Source organism: Ammodytes marinus (genome assembly GCF_949987685.1).
Source record: "Ammodytes marinus genome assembly, chromosome: 3".
Lineage (NCBI taxonomy): Eukaryota > Metazoa > Chordata > Actinopteri > Uranoscopiformes > Ammodytidae > Ammodytes > Ammodytes marinus.
Window position 1 is genome coordinate 7,985,155 of NC_137232.1, and position 14,074 is coordinate 7,999,228.

Here is a 14,074-nt window from a genome sequence, read left to right on the forward strand (position 1 = left end):
GCCTCCTGCTGCTTCTCTGGTCAGCCTGCCCCTCCCACGATTACAATATCAATGTATATCGAACCTGTCTGCCTCCCAACCTGTCTCCCCGTCCCCTTGTAATGTAATTTATTCGTCTTCCCCCACCCAGAAAGTAACTGCTTCCTTAAGTATGTATATTTGAACCTGTCTACCTTTCTCCTACGTATTGTAATTTAGTCTCCCCCCCTGGGAGGCAAAATGTGATGACTTTAAGGAAAACGTTGTCACTCTTTGCAACATACCCGCGTGTATTTTGCCACTAGTGACCCACCGCGGAGATCCTTGCTATTATTGAAATAAACCCTTTTGCTTCAACAACGTATCATTCTGCTTTTTCCTCACGACAGGCCCCATGAAGGCTTGGGCCGGCTCTGAATTTGCTAATTCATCAGCAAATGCATACAGATCATCTTCTTTCATATAAAAATGCCCTGACTGCTGGGACCGTCAGCTATTTGACTTTCAAAATAAGAGCTGAGCGCTTCCTGTTGCTCACTGTTGTTTGGGTCATTGCGTATTTCCTCCTCCAGGTCATCAGGGGAAATGTAGTTTGGCTCCGCCCCCATGCCACTTTTTTCACCTTTTTTTCGTGGGAATTTTCTAGTTAAACTAAAACTCTATTTATTTCTGATAAATCACCCAAAAGGATCAAACCCAAATACAGTCAAACTATACAAAATAAAACATGTTGTCTTTTTGTGCATCATGTCCACAGAAACAAAGAACAGATCTGAGGAGTTATCTCCTAGCCTGGTCCAACCAGACCATCGTACTTCATTTCATTTGTACAGAAGGTCTGGAAGTGCTGTAATTGGTAAACGTTCACTCACTTGGAGGCGGGTGTCTGTCGAAGTTTAAAACTATTGGATCTGCCCAGTGCCACTCTGGATTAGCCAACCAATCGCATCACGTTTGGTCGTCACGTGTGTCATGAGCCGGCTTTTGACGGTGCGTTCCAGTTGGACAGGAAATTTCCGACTTCACTACATATTGTAGTCTATGAATATACCGGTACCTGGCAACAGTAACTTGTTAGAGCCTAACGTTTAGTTATTTGGACGAGAAAGGTTTTAGGCGTCCATACTTTCGCGAGCAGATGCACTGGAACACAGACAGGTCGGAACTCGGAACTACCAAGTCGGAAATCTCCTTCTTCCAAGTATAAAGGAACGCAGCATTCAACTGAAACTGGAGCGCGACTTCGACTTCATCGTTTTTAGCCACTCGCTCTGTTCGCTGATTGGACGACAAAAGATTCTCCGGCGAAAGCTGGGAAATGCACTGTACACCCAGACTGACTACTGAATTTGGCCGGAAGTAGGCGGGCGGGCGGAGCCAGGCTAGTTATCTCCCTCCTTGTGGTGTAAATCACAAACATCACAACTTTATTGTACTTGATTTTATTGAATAAACGTCTGATTGTAAAGATTAATACAAAGTCATTGATTACATTCAGCATCAATAAAAAATCATCAAATCACATCAAAACCTTGTGATACCACTTGGTAAAACCAGAACTGCATCATCAATTCTGGCTTAGATTAAAATAATCATATTTCAAAGATCATAGCAGGGGGATGCTCGTGCTGTGTTCTTCCACGTGTTAACAGCACCATCTTTAGTTTTCACACCTAGCATCCGTAAAGCCGGTTGACGAGGGCGATGTCTTTGTCGGTCATACTGGTGGCTGTTCCGAGTCTCGCGTTCGGGTTAATCTTTGCGATGATGGTTGGACTCCCATTTTTGGAGAAGGCACGGCTGGAGGAGGACACACATTAACCTGTTTACAGACCTATACCTTGTCGGTTTGCGTCTGTATATTTATCCTATACAACGATCTTTAAATCAAATCAAAAAACCTCAACTTCTAAAGCGCTTACATCAACTAAACTTTCCATTATCCTTACTAGCACTATTCTGAAGGTTATAACAGAAGGATTTGTTCATATGTTGTTCATTGTCTGATTTATTAGACAATTTTGTCTTTAAAAAAAAATGCTGAGAATAATTTCTTAACATTGTAGACATGGTATTTTTGTATTTATAAAATGAAAAAAGGCTTTATCGAAAATATGTTCTGAAAACACGAGGTTGAAACATTTATTTATAGGTTTTAACTCTGGCTTTATCCAACTTCTAGTGGTTTGGTTTTCAAAGAGATGAAAATTCAAATTCATTTGTTAGATATTGACAAGTTTGCATATTCAAATATCTCTGAAAATATGTTGATACAAAAATTAATAGTTTTAGTGTCAATAATCAACTGGCAAAGTTTCATGATGATATCTATAAGTTGTTCTATCCTATTCACCTGCGGTGTAAATAGGCGTTAGGCAACAGTTAGTTTAACCTGAAGTCTTATTGATAGCTCTTGTTTGATCTCTGTTTAAATCAATACAACATTGTACAGAAGAGTAGCGTAATACATGATGATATATACTGTAACTTGACTGTACACTCACCTGCTGTAATGCATGATAGAGTCAAAGTCGTAGTCAGTTCCCAAGTTGTTAGTTCTTCTCTTCCGGAAGTTACGTTCCCGTCCTGCAAAGGAAGAGAGATCAGTCCTGGGTTAGTCTCGCACATCCAGACCTAACCACAGCTAGCAGTTAGTTCTCATTTCTGCTATTAAGGGAAAAAAGGGTCCGGCATGTTTTGGATTTCGTTGAAACAATCACAATGGTCTTGGCCCAGGAAGGAGAAATGGTGGCCTTGCAGAATTGTCTGGGGGGAACTTGTGAAGAGGTTGGCAGTAAAATGGCTAAATCCCCATCGAAAACGCCACACAAGACTGTTAAACATATGTCACCTATGCAGGGCTGTACAGTGCGACAGTTTTGATCGCATTTGCTACTGAAATTGATCACGTGCGATGATGAATACAAATCCATTCGCACTCGTGCGACAGCTTGCTAATGAGGAGAGGCTGTCTTTGAAACACAGAGGAGCGCTGCACAACACTGCTTAGAGGGCTCTACATTAACACTGCGGGTAAATGAGTCTTAGGCAAGTAAGTTATTGAGTCCACCCTCCACTTTGGCTGGTGAAAGATATGTGTCCTCGGGATCTATGCTCGTGCAGCGATTCTAGGTATAAAAACTTCACCTACAGCAATTACCGGAAGGAGACGGCACATTACCGCAGTTAAGTTAGCGCGTGTACAAACAGAACATTTCCTGTGCGCCTTCACATTAAAAGCCTGTTACTAGCCAAACGTGAGTTGACTTTTATTTTGAAGCCGATAATAACAGGAAGTTAGCGCTTTTTTCTAGCTTGAAAGGCAACTCATTCAGCTGCAGCGAGCAGTCAACAGTAGCCTAGTCTATTTAAACACAGTTTTAAATAGGCCACTGAAAAGCTACTCCCAACACATTCACAACAACCTATTTAATTTATCCTAAATTGTACCAATATGTATACTTATTTATTTAATAGGCTATGTTTAATGTTTTAAAGTTTGGTTTTAATTAACAGAAGGACATTATAATAATAATAATTCTTAATCAGCAAAAAATTGCAATTGGCATGTTAAATTATTTTTTCTAAATTGCTATCAGTGCACCCCTATTAATTTTTCCATAATTATTACTGCACACACTAGGATATAATATAATATTAATCTCAAATGAGACCAAGATGACATGCTCAAAGGTGATTAGAGCAAAATGCAAGGGTTAAGGTTATGCAAGTTTTCGATCATACTTTGTGTGCTACCAAATTTATTTTTGTGCTACTGAATTTTTTTGCTTGCTAGCACCAGTGCTACCACCTAAAAAAATAAGCGTACAGCCCTGTACTATGTGATTTACAAAAATGTCTAAATGTTACACAACCGTAAAATTACAATGTTTACATGTGTAACCCTTAGAAAAATGGATGTGGGCTGCGATTGATTGGTATATACTGTATGTAGTCGACCGGACCCTCCCCACTTTCCACTTTGCTTCTATTTCCCAGGGCCTGTGAAATGAAGGTGTCTGTGTGTGTGTGCTGACCTGACTTTATGTTGTTGTAGAGGATGGTGACGTAATCGTCTCTGTCGGAGCGACTCTGCTCATGGCTGAAGCCCAGAGCGTGGAAAACTTCATGCTGGATCGTGTCCGTGCTCAAACAACCTCTTTTCTGCAGGGAGATGTCCTGTCTGCCACGCTGACGACCCAGGTAGGACCAACAGCTGATACACACACACACGCACACACACACACACACACACACACACACACACACACACACACACACATTAAAGTGAATTTGAATTTAAAAACTGTTTCTACAAACACTCAGGAGCTCTCTGAAGAACATTTGAGAGCTGACAAGTATCTTCAAAATAATAAGTTAGTTCCTTTCCTTTGATTGTAGATATTACATTATTGGACACCTACAGTGTCTTTTAAATTGTAGTAATATTGTGTGTGTGTGTGTGTGTGTGTGTTCATACCCAGTACTTGAGATGAAGTTGAGGTAATCCGTATGATTACTGCGCCACTGAAAGCGAATGCAGGTGGGTCCTTGGAAGGTCTCCAGTCCTTGAATGATTCTGTTGCGCTCCTGTCTGCCTGCAGAAAAAGAATTCTCATCTCTTATCTCAGTTGGTGAACACAGGAATGTGTAAGCTTAAACATAAGCTAGATTCAAATATTCTGAAGAGGATATATTTGTCCCCCTAAAAAGAATTATGAAAGAGAACCCCTTCTCCCCAAAGAGGTACGGATAACAGTTCAGGGGGTGGAAAGTTGGAAACATTTCCTTCTGACCTGAAACTATACTGTATTTCCCAACAATTTCACACACCCCTAAAGTGGACCGTACCATCTTAACCTTCCACTCAGTGGCCATTGACAAGTCACTGGGGCAGACAACACAGGAAGGTTATCTGGTATAAGCAAGGCAACCTCGCTAGCAGGACTCACTCCAAGCTGATGAAGATATTATGGATGTTCAGCAGATGCTTTTGGATGAAGCAGAAGTGACAGAAGGGATGCTGTCAACACTGACTTCCTTTGCAGCTTACTCACCAAAGGGTATCTACATAAAGACTGAAGTGTTTGACGTTCAAAATGTTCTGCTTAATGTGCCCCCCCCCCCCCCCCCACAAAAAAAAAAAAAATAAAACATTTTGAAACAACCTATGCCCATGGCTATAAATCATTATTGGTAGGATTCACCCCCTTCATCTCTTTTTCCTGTGTGACTGGAACCAAACAAAGCTGGTCCTTATAGAGTTAGTATTTCTTACTGTATGCTGGAGAGATGCTGACGGGAACCCAGACGTAGCGACCAGTCTTGGGCCACTTGCAGCCTGCGGCCGTGCAGGGGAGAGCGTTCCTTCTACGATTTGGCATGATGTCGCCGTCCACCAGTCTGGCTCCTACACAACAAAATATAAACACACTTCCATTTCCTAGTCACAGCAGGAACACTGTAAAAATTTAAAATTTAGGAAGACTCAACATTTCAAGTTAACTGTCTGCTCTATATCTTTGAGTTGTGAGGGTCAAAACGTAAACTTTTAAAGCTATAGTGCATAACTTTTTCACATTAGTGTTAGTTACACTTAATCCACAATTCGTTGATACAATGTTGATCAAGCCTATGAGCTCCACAAAACTCTCTGAATCTCTCAATAAGCGTTTACAAACTGGTGTCCCCCCCCCCAGCAAACTTAGTCCGAACGTTTTTCAGACAGTTTTAACACTGTTGAATTCAGAATCAAAATGTTGACCCACGGTGTTTGTTTTGTCTATCTAGTGAAGACAGTAACCTTGAACATTTGAGTTTTCTTTACTTTTGTATTTCTATAGTGAATCTAGAGTTTGACATGTTTGATGCCATGATAGATGATGCCTTCATTATTTCTTAATGATGTATTTGGTCTATAATGTGTCTTTACAAGTTTAAATGTTTATAGGAAACTCAGCAAATCCCAACATTTCACAAGCTTAAACCAAATAGTAAATTGACCTAACAATTAACTGATTATGTTTGCTTACCTGTGCCCTCGTTAGCTTCGGCGATTGCATCAAAGACGTCTGAAGGCAAAAAGAGAAAACATCGTAAACCAGGAGTCGTTTATGTACGGAAGAGGATTAGGGCCACACATGAAAAATAAATATATATTTTTCTCAGAATTCTGACTTTAATCTCAGAATTCTCAGAATAAAGTCAGAACTTTTTTTTTAACTTTTTTTCATGTGTGGCCCTAATCCTTTTCCGTATTAATGTCACGTTTGATTAGAAACGGACTGAAAAAATTCAACTCACCTCTTTTGACGACACTACCAGCTGCACTCTGCAACACAAAGGCAATTTTTTTTAAAGATCATATGCTCTTTAATTGATAACAGGAATTATCTCAACATACGCTTTTTCAATACTTTGAACCAAAACTCTCAAATTCTACCACTACAACTACTTTCCATAATCCTTCTTAACACTATTCTGAAAGTTATTACAAAAGGATTGGTTCATCTGTTGTTTACACCTTGGAAATCCAAAATCCAGCACCTTAAATATAAGAATATTACACAAGACTAATTCAACAAAAAAATATTATTCTATTGTTTTGAGATACTGGATTTCTGATGTCCATGCATTTTCCATGATATCATTTTCTTAGATGCACTTGTATAAGTAAAAAATAAATAAAAATACCCTATTTACCTACAGTGTCTTCGCTTAGAGGCTCATGAAAAAAATTCAACTCACCTCATGAAACAAACTGAATTATCTCAAAACTGTCCTTACCGTCAATGCGAGGCAGACGATGATGATGAAGACTGGAGTCATGGCGTCGATGGTTAGGAGTTGACCTGTCTTGATGCTGGAGGCAGCAGCTCTTATATACAGGAGATCACAGGGTGTGACTCCACCTAATGCTAGTAAAGCTGTCACTCAAACACTTCTACAGTAAAAAAGAGGCTGGCACTGATTCACTTCCCATATAACCTGCTATACAAGGTGTGAAGATGTTTTCCCCTTTGGACATTGTTCTTGTTCACACAAACTGATGGAGTGTTAAAGCGCTTGACATTAACACAAAGAAAACTAAAGTATTTAGTTTTTTATCTCACCATCTGACTCATAAATGTTATCTATTCTTGTTGGTGACAATAGATCATTAGTTGAAACACTTTTCATTGGAACTGTCTGCACGGTTTGGCAAAAACTATCATTCTTAAGTTTGAAGAGAAACTGACAACATTTGAGCTAACTAATTGCATTTAGTTGAGATCAGGGCCGCCCATAAGGGGTAGAAAGTGGGAAGGCTTTCTAGGGCCCAGCCACTTGGGGGGCCCATGGTCTTTGGAAGCCAAGAACCTAACTAAGCTAAAATTAATTTTTAGGTATTTATGTCAATATCTATTCAAAGTTGGGTGTTTACGCAGAGCCACTTACTCCACTTACGGCCATTTAAAAAGCAGTAGAAAATAGTAGAAATGTTCAAAATGTTTCCGATTGAGCACAGCGGAGTGTAACTCTTTCAAACATAATCCATCCTATAAACCCTTTGTGTGCCAAATGGTGACAAGATTGGGTTTTGATATTGCTGCGATTGATGCGATAGCCTATAATTCATTAATGGTTATTTTGAGCCTACTTGCTTGATTTCTTTTTAAATACAGAGGTTATTGGTCGTTTTGGAACATGTATTTCCCAATTTAAAACATAAAAATAAAGCAGCATTGAAGATTCTGAAAATAAATCTTCTTGGCCTACACTGTTTGAAAAATAACTCAATAGTTGAAATAATAAATACAATGTGTTTTCCCCTTAAAATGACTAAATGCATTTCAAAGACAGTAACAGTGTGGCACTTCTGTAAACACTTACTGAAACTTGCCTGGGCCATCACTCTCATGCATTCATCAAACTTTTCTCTGCCCTGTCTGAGCTGATAAATAGGTTGTGTTGCCACTGTGTTGTGGAGTCTTAAACTGTTCTAGCTTTGCAGAGCACTTCTTTCTGTTCAGCAAAATATCCCCATAGAACTGCACTGCGTTTATTATCGCCACCAGTTAAATGTCGGTTTGCTTCTGCTCGTTTAACTCTCCCGCGCACATGCCGTAGTCGCGCGCAGTGCGGTACGGTCACGCGCGCAAAGCCGCAGACACAGAGCAGCTGATCAAGACACGCTTGGAGACACATGCTTTTTACCGCAAATTGCGGCCTTTCGCACAGTTATGACCATGCAAGCACATCGCAAGCACATCACTAGCAAGCACATCGCGCTTGCTAGTACATTAATTGTGCAGCACTAAAAAAAAATAAAAAATTGTTGGCTATAAAGCTATAAAGCGCTGGGGGAAACACTGGGTACCTTTTGTAGTTCTTCTACATTAGTTACTCTGTAATTTTCCTGAGTCTACAAACAGGTTTAAATTCTCTCTCCACATAATGTAAATTTTGTGGAGAGAGAATGTTTTGGGGACTATACCTTCTAAAGGCTTTGACATAAGTCTTCAGGTTGACACGACCAGCCAAGTCTGACCAGTTTTTCAGAAACCTGGCCAATTGACCAACCAGACGGGTCATACCAAAATGAAGCTGACGAGCAGCATCATCCTGTTTTAATTATTGCCGTAGCCACCAAGGTCCTGCTTTCTGTACTGTTTCTAAAAATAAAAAATAAAAATAGACCTAAAAAAGTTCTTAATGCAAAGAAAGACACAAGGCACATAGAAGTTGGAAATGATTGAAGGAACAGATTTGAGTTCAAAGATTAAGAACTTTTTTTGTAATGATTTCAGTGCTTTTGCAGTGATGAGAGGAGAATGAACTAAGCCTAAATGTTGCAACCAAACATAGGCCAACTTTATAGTTTTGAGGGTAGGTTGGTTTGGTTATTCATGTAGAGAACCGCATTTTTTCATTTGTGTGTGAATAATTTAAGTGTTATTTATTTCAACAATACCACCAACAGATTTCAAATGATTTAATGTCATGTGCAGAAATACAAAAAAGTGCAATATATGGTGCAGTCAATTAGTGTAAATGTATCTTACCAGAAACTAGTAGCATAGAAAATGTGCAAATTGTGAAAAAACTGTTAGCTTTAGTGAATACCAAAGAAGAACAAGGTCTCTGTGTGAACTGATTATTTTGTAGAAATCTGTTGATCTGTTAAACAATTGTGTGAGTGTAAGGGTATCAAAATAAATTGGTAGGTACTATGTTGGGCTAAGTCAGAAATGTGCTACTATTTTATAATAATAATGAGCCCTTGCTCCCCCAACTGTCCCTGGTTGATAAGATAGTTAGTCTCTCTACAAATACATGTATGTGTTTATTGAGGGATGAGCGCACTCACACTCATTGTTGATAGGAGTAATGGGTAAGGGGGGTCCATTGACTGGAGGTTTTCAGGGGCCCAGCCATTTGTGTGGGCAGGCCTGGTTGAGATAACTTATCATTCATATGTAAAGTACTAACTTCAACTTTAGAGTTATACAAACTAAGGATTTAAAACTTTTACCCTGAGTTCACTTCAAAACCTTTGGAGTCTGGTCTATTTTTTCCACGAGATGCGAGGGAATCTTATAGGCGCCGCAGGTGTGGAAAGTTGTTTGAAACACATAATAACATTTTAAATGCATAAGGTTGAAATGTGCTCCTGGTATGAACAACCAAATGACATTTGCTGTGCGGCTCTTCCATGTCCATGTGGCCGTAGTGTCAAAACTCATAAATCTAGTGCAGACAGATGCTTTCAAATTTTAAGCAAATTCCACGCATAGTGGTCACTACAGTGGACAGCTATTCAAATGCTGTTTTCTTGAATATGCATGGGTGTAGATCGCCTAGTTGCATATTAGCCACTACAGTGGACTCTTGTGTGTCATCCAATGCATTGCCAACCAGTGGCCAACCATTGTAAGAGCAGCCACAATTAGTCAAAACCAAGATGGCCGACAGGGAGCAGAAAAGTTGTGTAGCTCAGGAATATCCTGTAAATACTTCTAAAATAGGAGAGCTAAAATATGGCAACATCAAGTAACATCTTAGGAGTCATATAGTTGTTAAAATTTCCAATTATTGATTTTACATTGGGAGGAAATTATGTTTAATCACCTGTCCACTATGCATCACCGACTTCAATAAATACTATGACTGCAGATGTGTTGTGCTTGAAAAAGCTTACTTTGCTGTAACTTTTTGGTTTTAAATCAATTGATTTATGTTATTAGAATGCAACTTGAAGTATTTGTGTAAAAAAAACATTTTTTCCAGATTATTCCATTATGTGTAAAACAGTTGGTGTCACTATGATGCCAATTTTCATATAACAATAGCTTTGATGATGTGATGTACAAGTCAGTAGGCTGTATTACTGAATTACACATGCAAAAGAGAAATTGGAGAATCAAGGAAAAAGTTATGTTATTTTCATAGAACATTTTGATTGAAAAAATTATTCCACGCTTTTGCATTAGATTAGTAGTAGTAGTAGTAAAAATATTTATTTCGGTCCATCAAAGCACATCACATGCGATCAATAAAAAAAAAAAAATAAAAAAAAAAAAAAAAAAAATAATGGCCGAAAAGGTCTAGGCTGAAGCCGAGGCTTATTATGCCGACCCTTTTTACAATAATAGTAAGTTCATTATTAACACCTTCATTTACCATTATTAATTATATATATAAAAGAAAAATACATATACTGTATATATACTATATATATATATATATATTTTTTTTTTTAACGTTTACAAATATATAACTCTGCAAATACGCAATATAATATAATACAATACAACAAGATATAATATGACATAATTCAATATAATATAATATAATACTATAAATATAATACACTAAAAATATAATATATATATTCATATTTTAACCTCTAAAATATATCATTTTCTACGCTTACACAACATAGCATAACATAACAGAACATAATATAATATAATACGATACAATATAACATAATACAATCTAACATAAGATGACACAATATTATAAATATACCTTAAATATGAATATAATATACTATAAACATTATTTACTATGAATACAACATAAGATAAGATAACATAATATAACACAACACATAATACAATATAATAATTCGAAAAAAAGAAAAACAACAAAAAAAACTAAAAAAATAAAACAAAGCAAAAACAAAGTCATAATGACGCTTTATATCTTTCTATTACCTTGGTTTTGAAATTCCTTTTGAATTTTTTAATAGAGTTGCACGTTTTTAGTTCACAGTCCAATTGGTTCCATAGGTTGATACCTTTAACGGAAATGCACCTACTCTTAGTGTCCGTTCTTGCCCCTGCACTTCTAAACATATGTGCGCCTCTTAATTGGTAGTGACCATCTCTAGCCCCAAACAGCTCCTGGATGCAGTGCGGAAGTGTTCTGTGATGTGCCTTGTACATTACAACTGCCGTTCTAAGGACAGCTAGATCTTCTAATTTCAAGGCGTGGAGTTTAATGAAAAGAGGATTTGTTGGTGCATAATAGTTAGCATGATTTACAATTCTTATGGCTTTTTTTTGCAGTAAAAAAATTTGGTTGATGTTTGTTTTATATGCGTTACCCCATACCTCAACACAGTAAGTGATGTAAGGAAGAATGAGGGAGCAATACAATATATATAGTGAGTTCTGATTTAAAATATTTTTCATTTTATACAATATTGCAATGGTTTTTGATATTTTTGATTTTATATTATTTATCTGTGGTTTCCAGTTAAGTTTATTATCGATTATGGTTCCCAAAAAAATATTTTCATTTACACGCTCAATTTCAACATCATTAATCTTAAGTTTAGCCTGTTCATTAATTTTCTTATTGCCAAAGATGATAAATTTTGTTTTTTTTAGGTTCAAAGACAGCTTATTAATGTCAAACCACTTCTTTAGAATTGTTAATTCGTTTTCCACTGCATCCAGGAGCTGCTCAAGGTCTTTTCCAGAGCAGTGCAAACTGGTGTCATCCGCAAACAAAACACACTTTAGTAATTTTGAGACGTCACATAAATCATTAATGTACATAATAAAAAGTTTAGGACCCAGCACAGAGCCCTGTGGGACCCCATGCGTTACTTTTTGCAAGTCAGAGTCTACATTATACATATGCACATATTGGTCTCTATCATCAAGGTAACTTTTAAGCCAGTTATGAGCAATGCCTCTTACACCATATCTTTCCATTTTTTCCAAGAGTATACCATGGTCAATTGTGTCGAAAGCCTTCTTTAGGTCGATAAAAACCCCAACTGTATATTCCCTGTTGTCTATTGCAGTAGATATCCCTTCAACCAGCTCCATCACTGCCATTGAGGTGGACATATTGCTTCTGAAACCGTACTGGTGGTCGCTCAATAGATGATGCTTCTCTATAAAATTATCTAATCTTGTAACAAACAATTTTTCAATTATTTTTGAGAATTGTGAGAGCAGAGAGATTGGTCTATAGTTTGTGAATTGATGTCTGTCTCCACTTTTGAAGATTGGAATTACTTTAGCAGTTTTCATTGCATTTGGGAAAATTCCTGTGAGGAAAGATTGGTTGCAGATATAAGTGAATGGTGTTACTATGCAATCAACTATGTTTTTTACTAGCATCATATCTAAATTAGCAAAGTCAGTAGACTTTTTGTTTTTGAATGTATTTACAATATCAAGAATTTCATTTTCATTTACATTGTAGATACAAATGGAATTTGGATTCCTTCTGATAATGTTTACATCCAATCCTTCCTTGTCTCTCTGCTCTACAATCTCTGTGGCTAGGTTAGATCCAACTTTTACAAAGAAATTATTGAATTCATTTGCAATTTCCTTTGATTTATCCATGGTTATATTCTCTTTAGTAAAGTACGTTGGATAATCATTTTTGCCAGTGCCTTTTTTGATTATGCTATTTAAAATGTTCCATGTCCCTTGGATGTTACTCCTTTGCTGTTCCAGTAGCCTATGGTAATATTCCTTCCTATGAAATCTAATAATTCGTATTAATTTATTTTTGTATGCCTTATATTTATTTTCAGCATCTTTTGTTCTTTGTTTTAAGAATATCCTGTAAAGTAAATTTTTCTTTTTACAGGCATTTTCTATACCTTTAGTAATCCATGGCTTATCATGTCTATATTTTCTTCTGGTAGCAGTCTTTCTTATTGGACAGTGTTTATCATATAGCTTAAGTATAGTCGACAGAAAGGCCTCATAGGCTTGATTAGGGTCTTCAGTTGCATAGACCTGATTCCAAGTCTGTGTGCTTAAGTCCATCCTAAGGGCAGCGATGGCTTCTGGTGTTCTACATCGAGTCAGCTGATGGGTGTGGTTCTTTTTTATATTTTCCACCTCAAGAAGATTTTGAAAGATTGCAAAAACAGGAAGATGATCGCTTATGTCATTTATAAGGAGTCCAGCTGTCACTTGACTTGCTATTGTATTTATGAAAATATTATCTATCAATGTGGCTGTGTCTTTTGTTATTCTACTTGGTTTTGTAATAACAGGAAATAGACTATTACTATACATTGTATTGATAAAATCAATTGTGTTATTATTTCCATGGGGATTAAGCAGATCAATATTAAAATCTCCACATATAATATGGACCTTATTGTGGTTTAGGTTAGCAAACATTGCTTCTGATTTACAAGTGAAAGTGGCTAGACAGGATCCAGGTGTTCTATACACACAGCTAATAATTATATTTTTGGATTTTTCTACTGTAATTTCTATAGTTAAGGATTCAAGAATATCATCTATGTTTATTGTCATGCTTTTAAGCATGGTACATCTTAGAGCTGTGTCAACATATAGTGCAACTCCTCCTCCTTTTTTGTTTGTCCTGTTAGATGTAAACAGCTCGTATCCCTCCATTTCCACATTATGACCTTTCTCATCATCAAGCCAAGTCTCAGATACAGCAATTACATTAAATTTATTAAATTGGCACAGGTAATCCTTGATTTTGGTAAAATTTTTGTAGAGACTTCTACTGTTGAAGTGTATAATAGAGAAAGTAGTACCCCTTCTTACATTTTTAAATTGTTCGTCAGAGTAGTATTCACAATTGTTGTTTATGT

General features: G+C 37.1%; 1 protein-coding gene across 1 annotated transcript; it reads right to left on the reverse strand.

Moving 5' to 3' along the window:
* Nucleotides 1-1,652: 1,652 nt before the first annotated feature.
* On the reverse strand, nt 1,653-6,807 carry LOC307271293 (hatching enzyme 1.2-like; the record flags this gene model as incomplete). Its single annotated transcript, XM_080053702.1, has 8 exons — nt 1,653-1,779; nt 2,484-2,565; nt 4,017-4,081; nt 4,460-4,577; nt 5,258-5,389; nt 6,012-6,050; nt 6,283-6,310; nt 6,766-6,807. The coding sequence occupies 8 exons, from the start codon at nt 6,805-6,807 to the stop codon at nt 1,653-1,655; spliced, it is 633 nt and encodes a 210-aa protein (XP_079909828.1).
* Between the last annotated feature and the right edge of the window lie 7,267 nt (nt 6,808-14,074).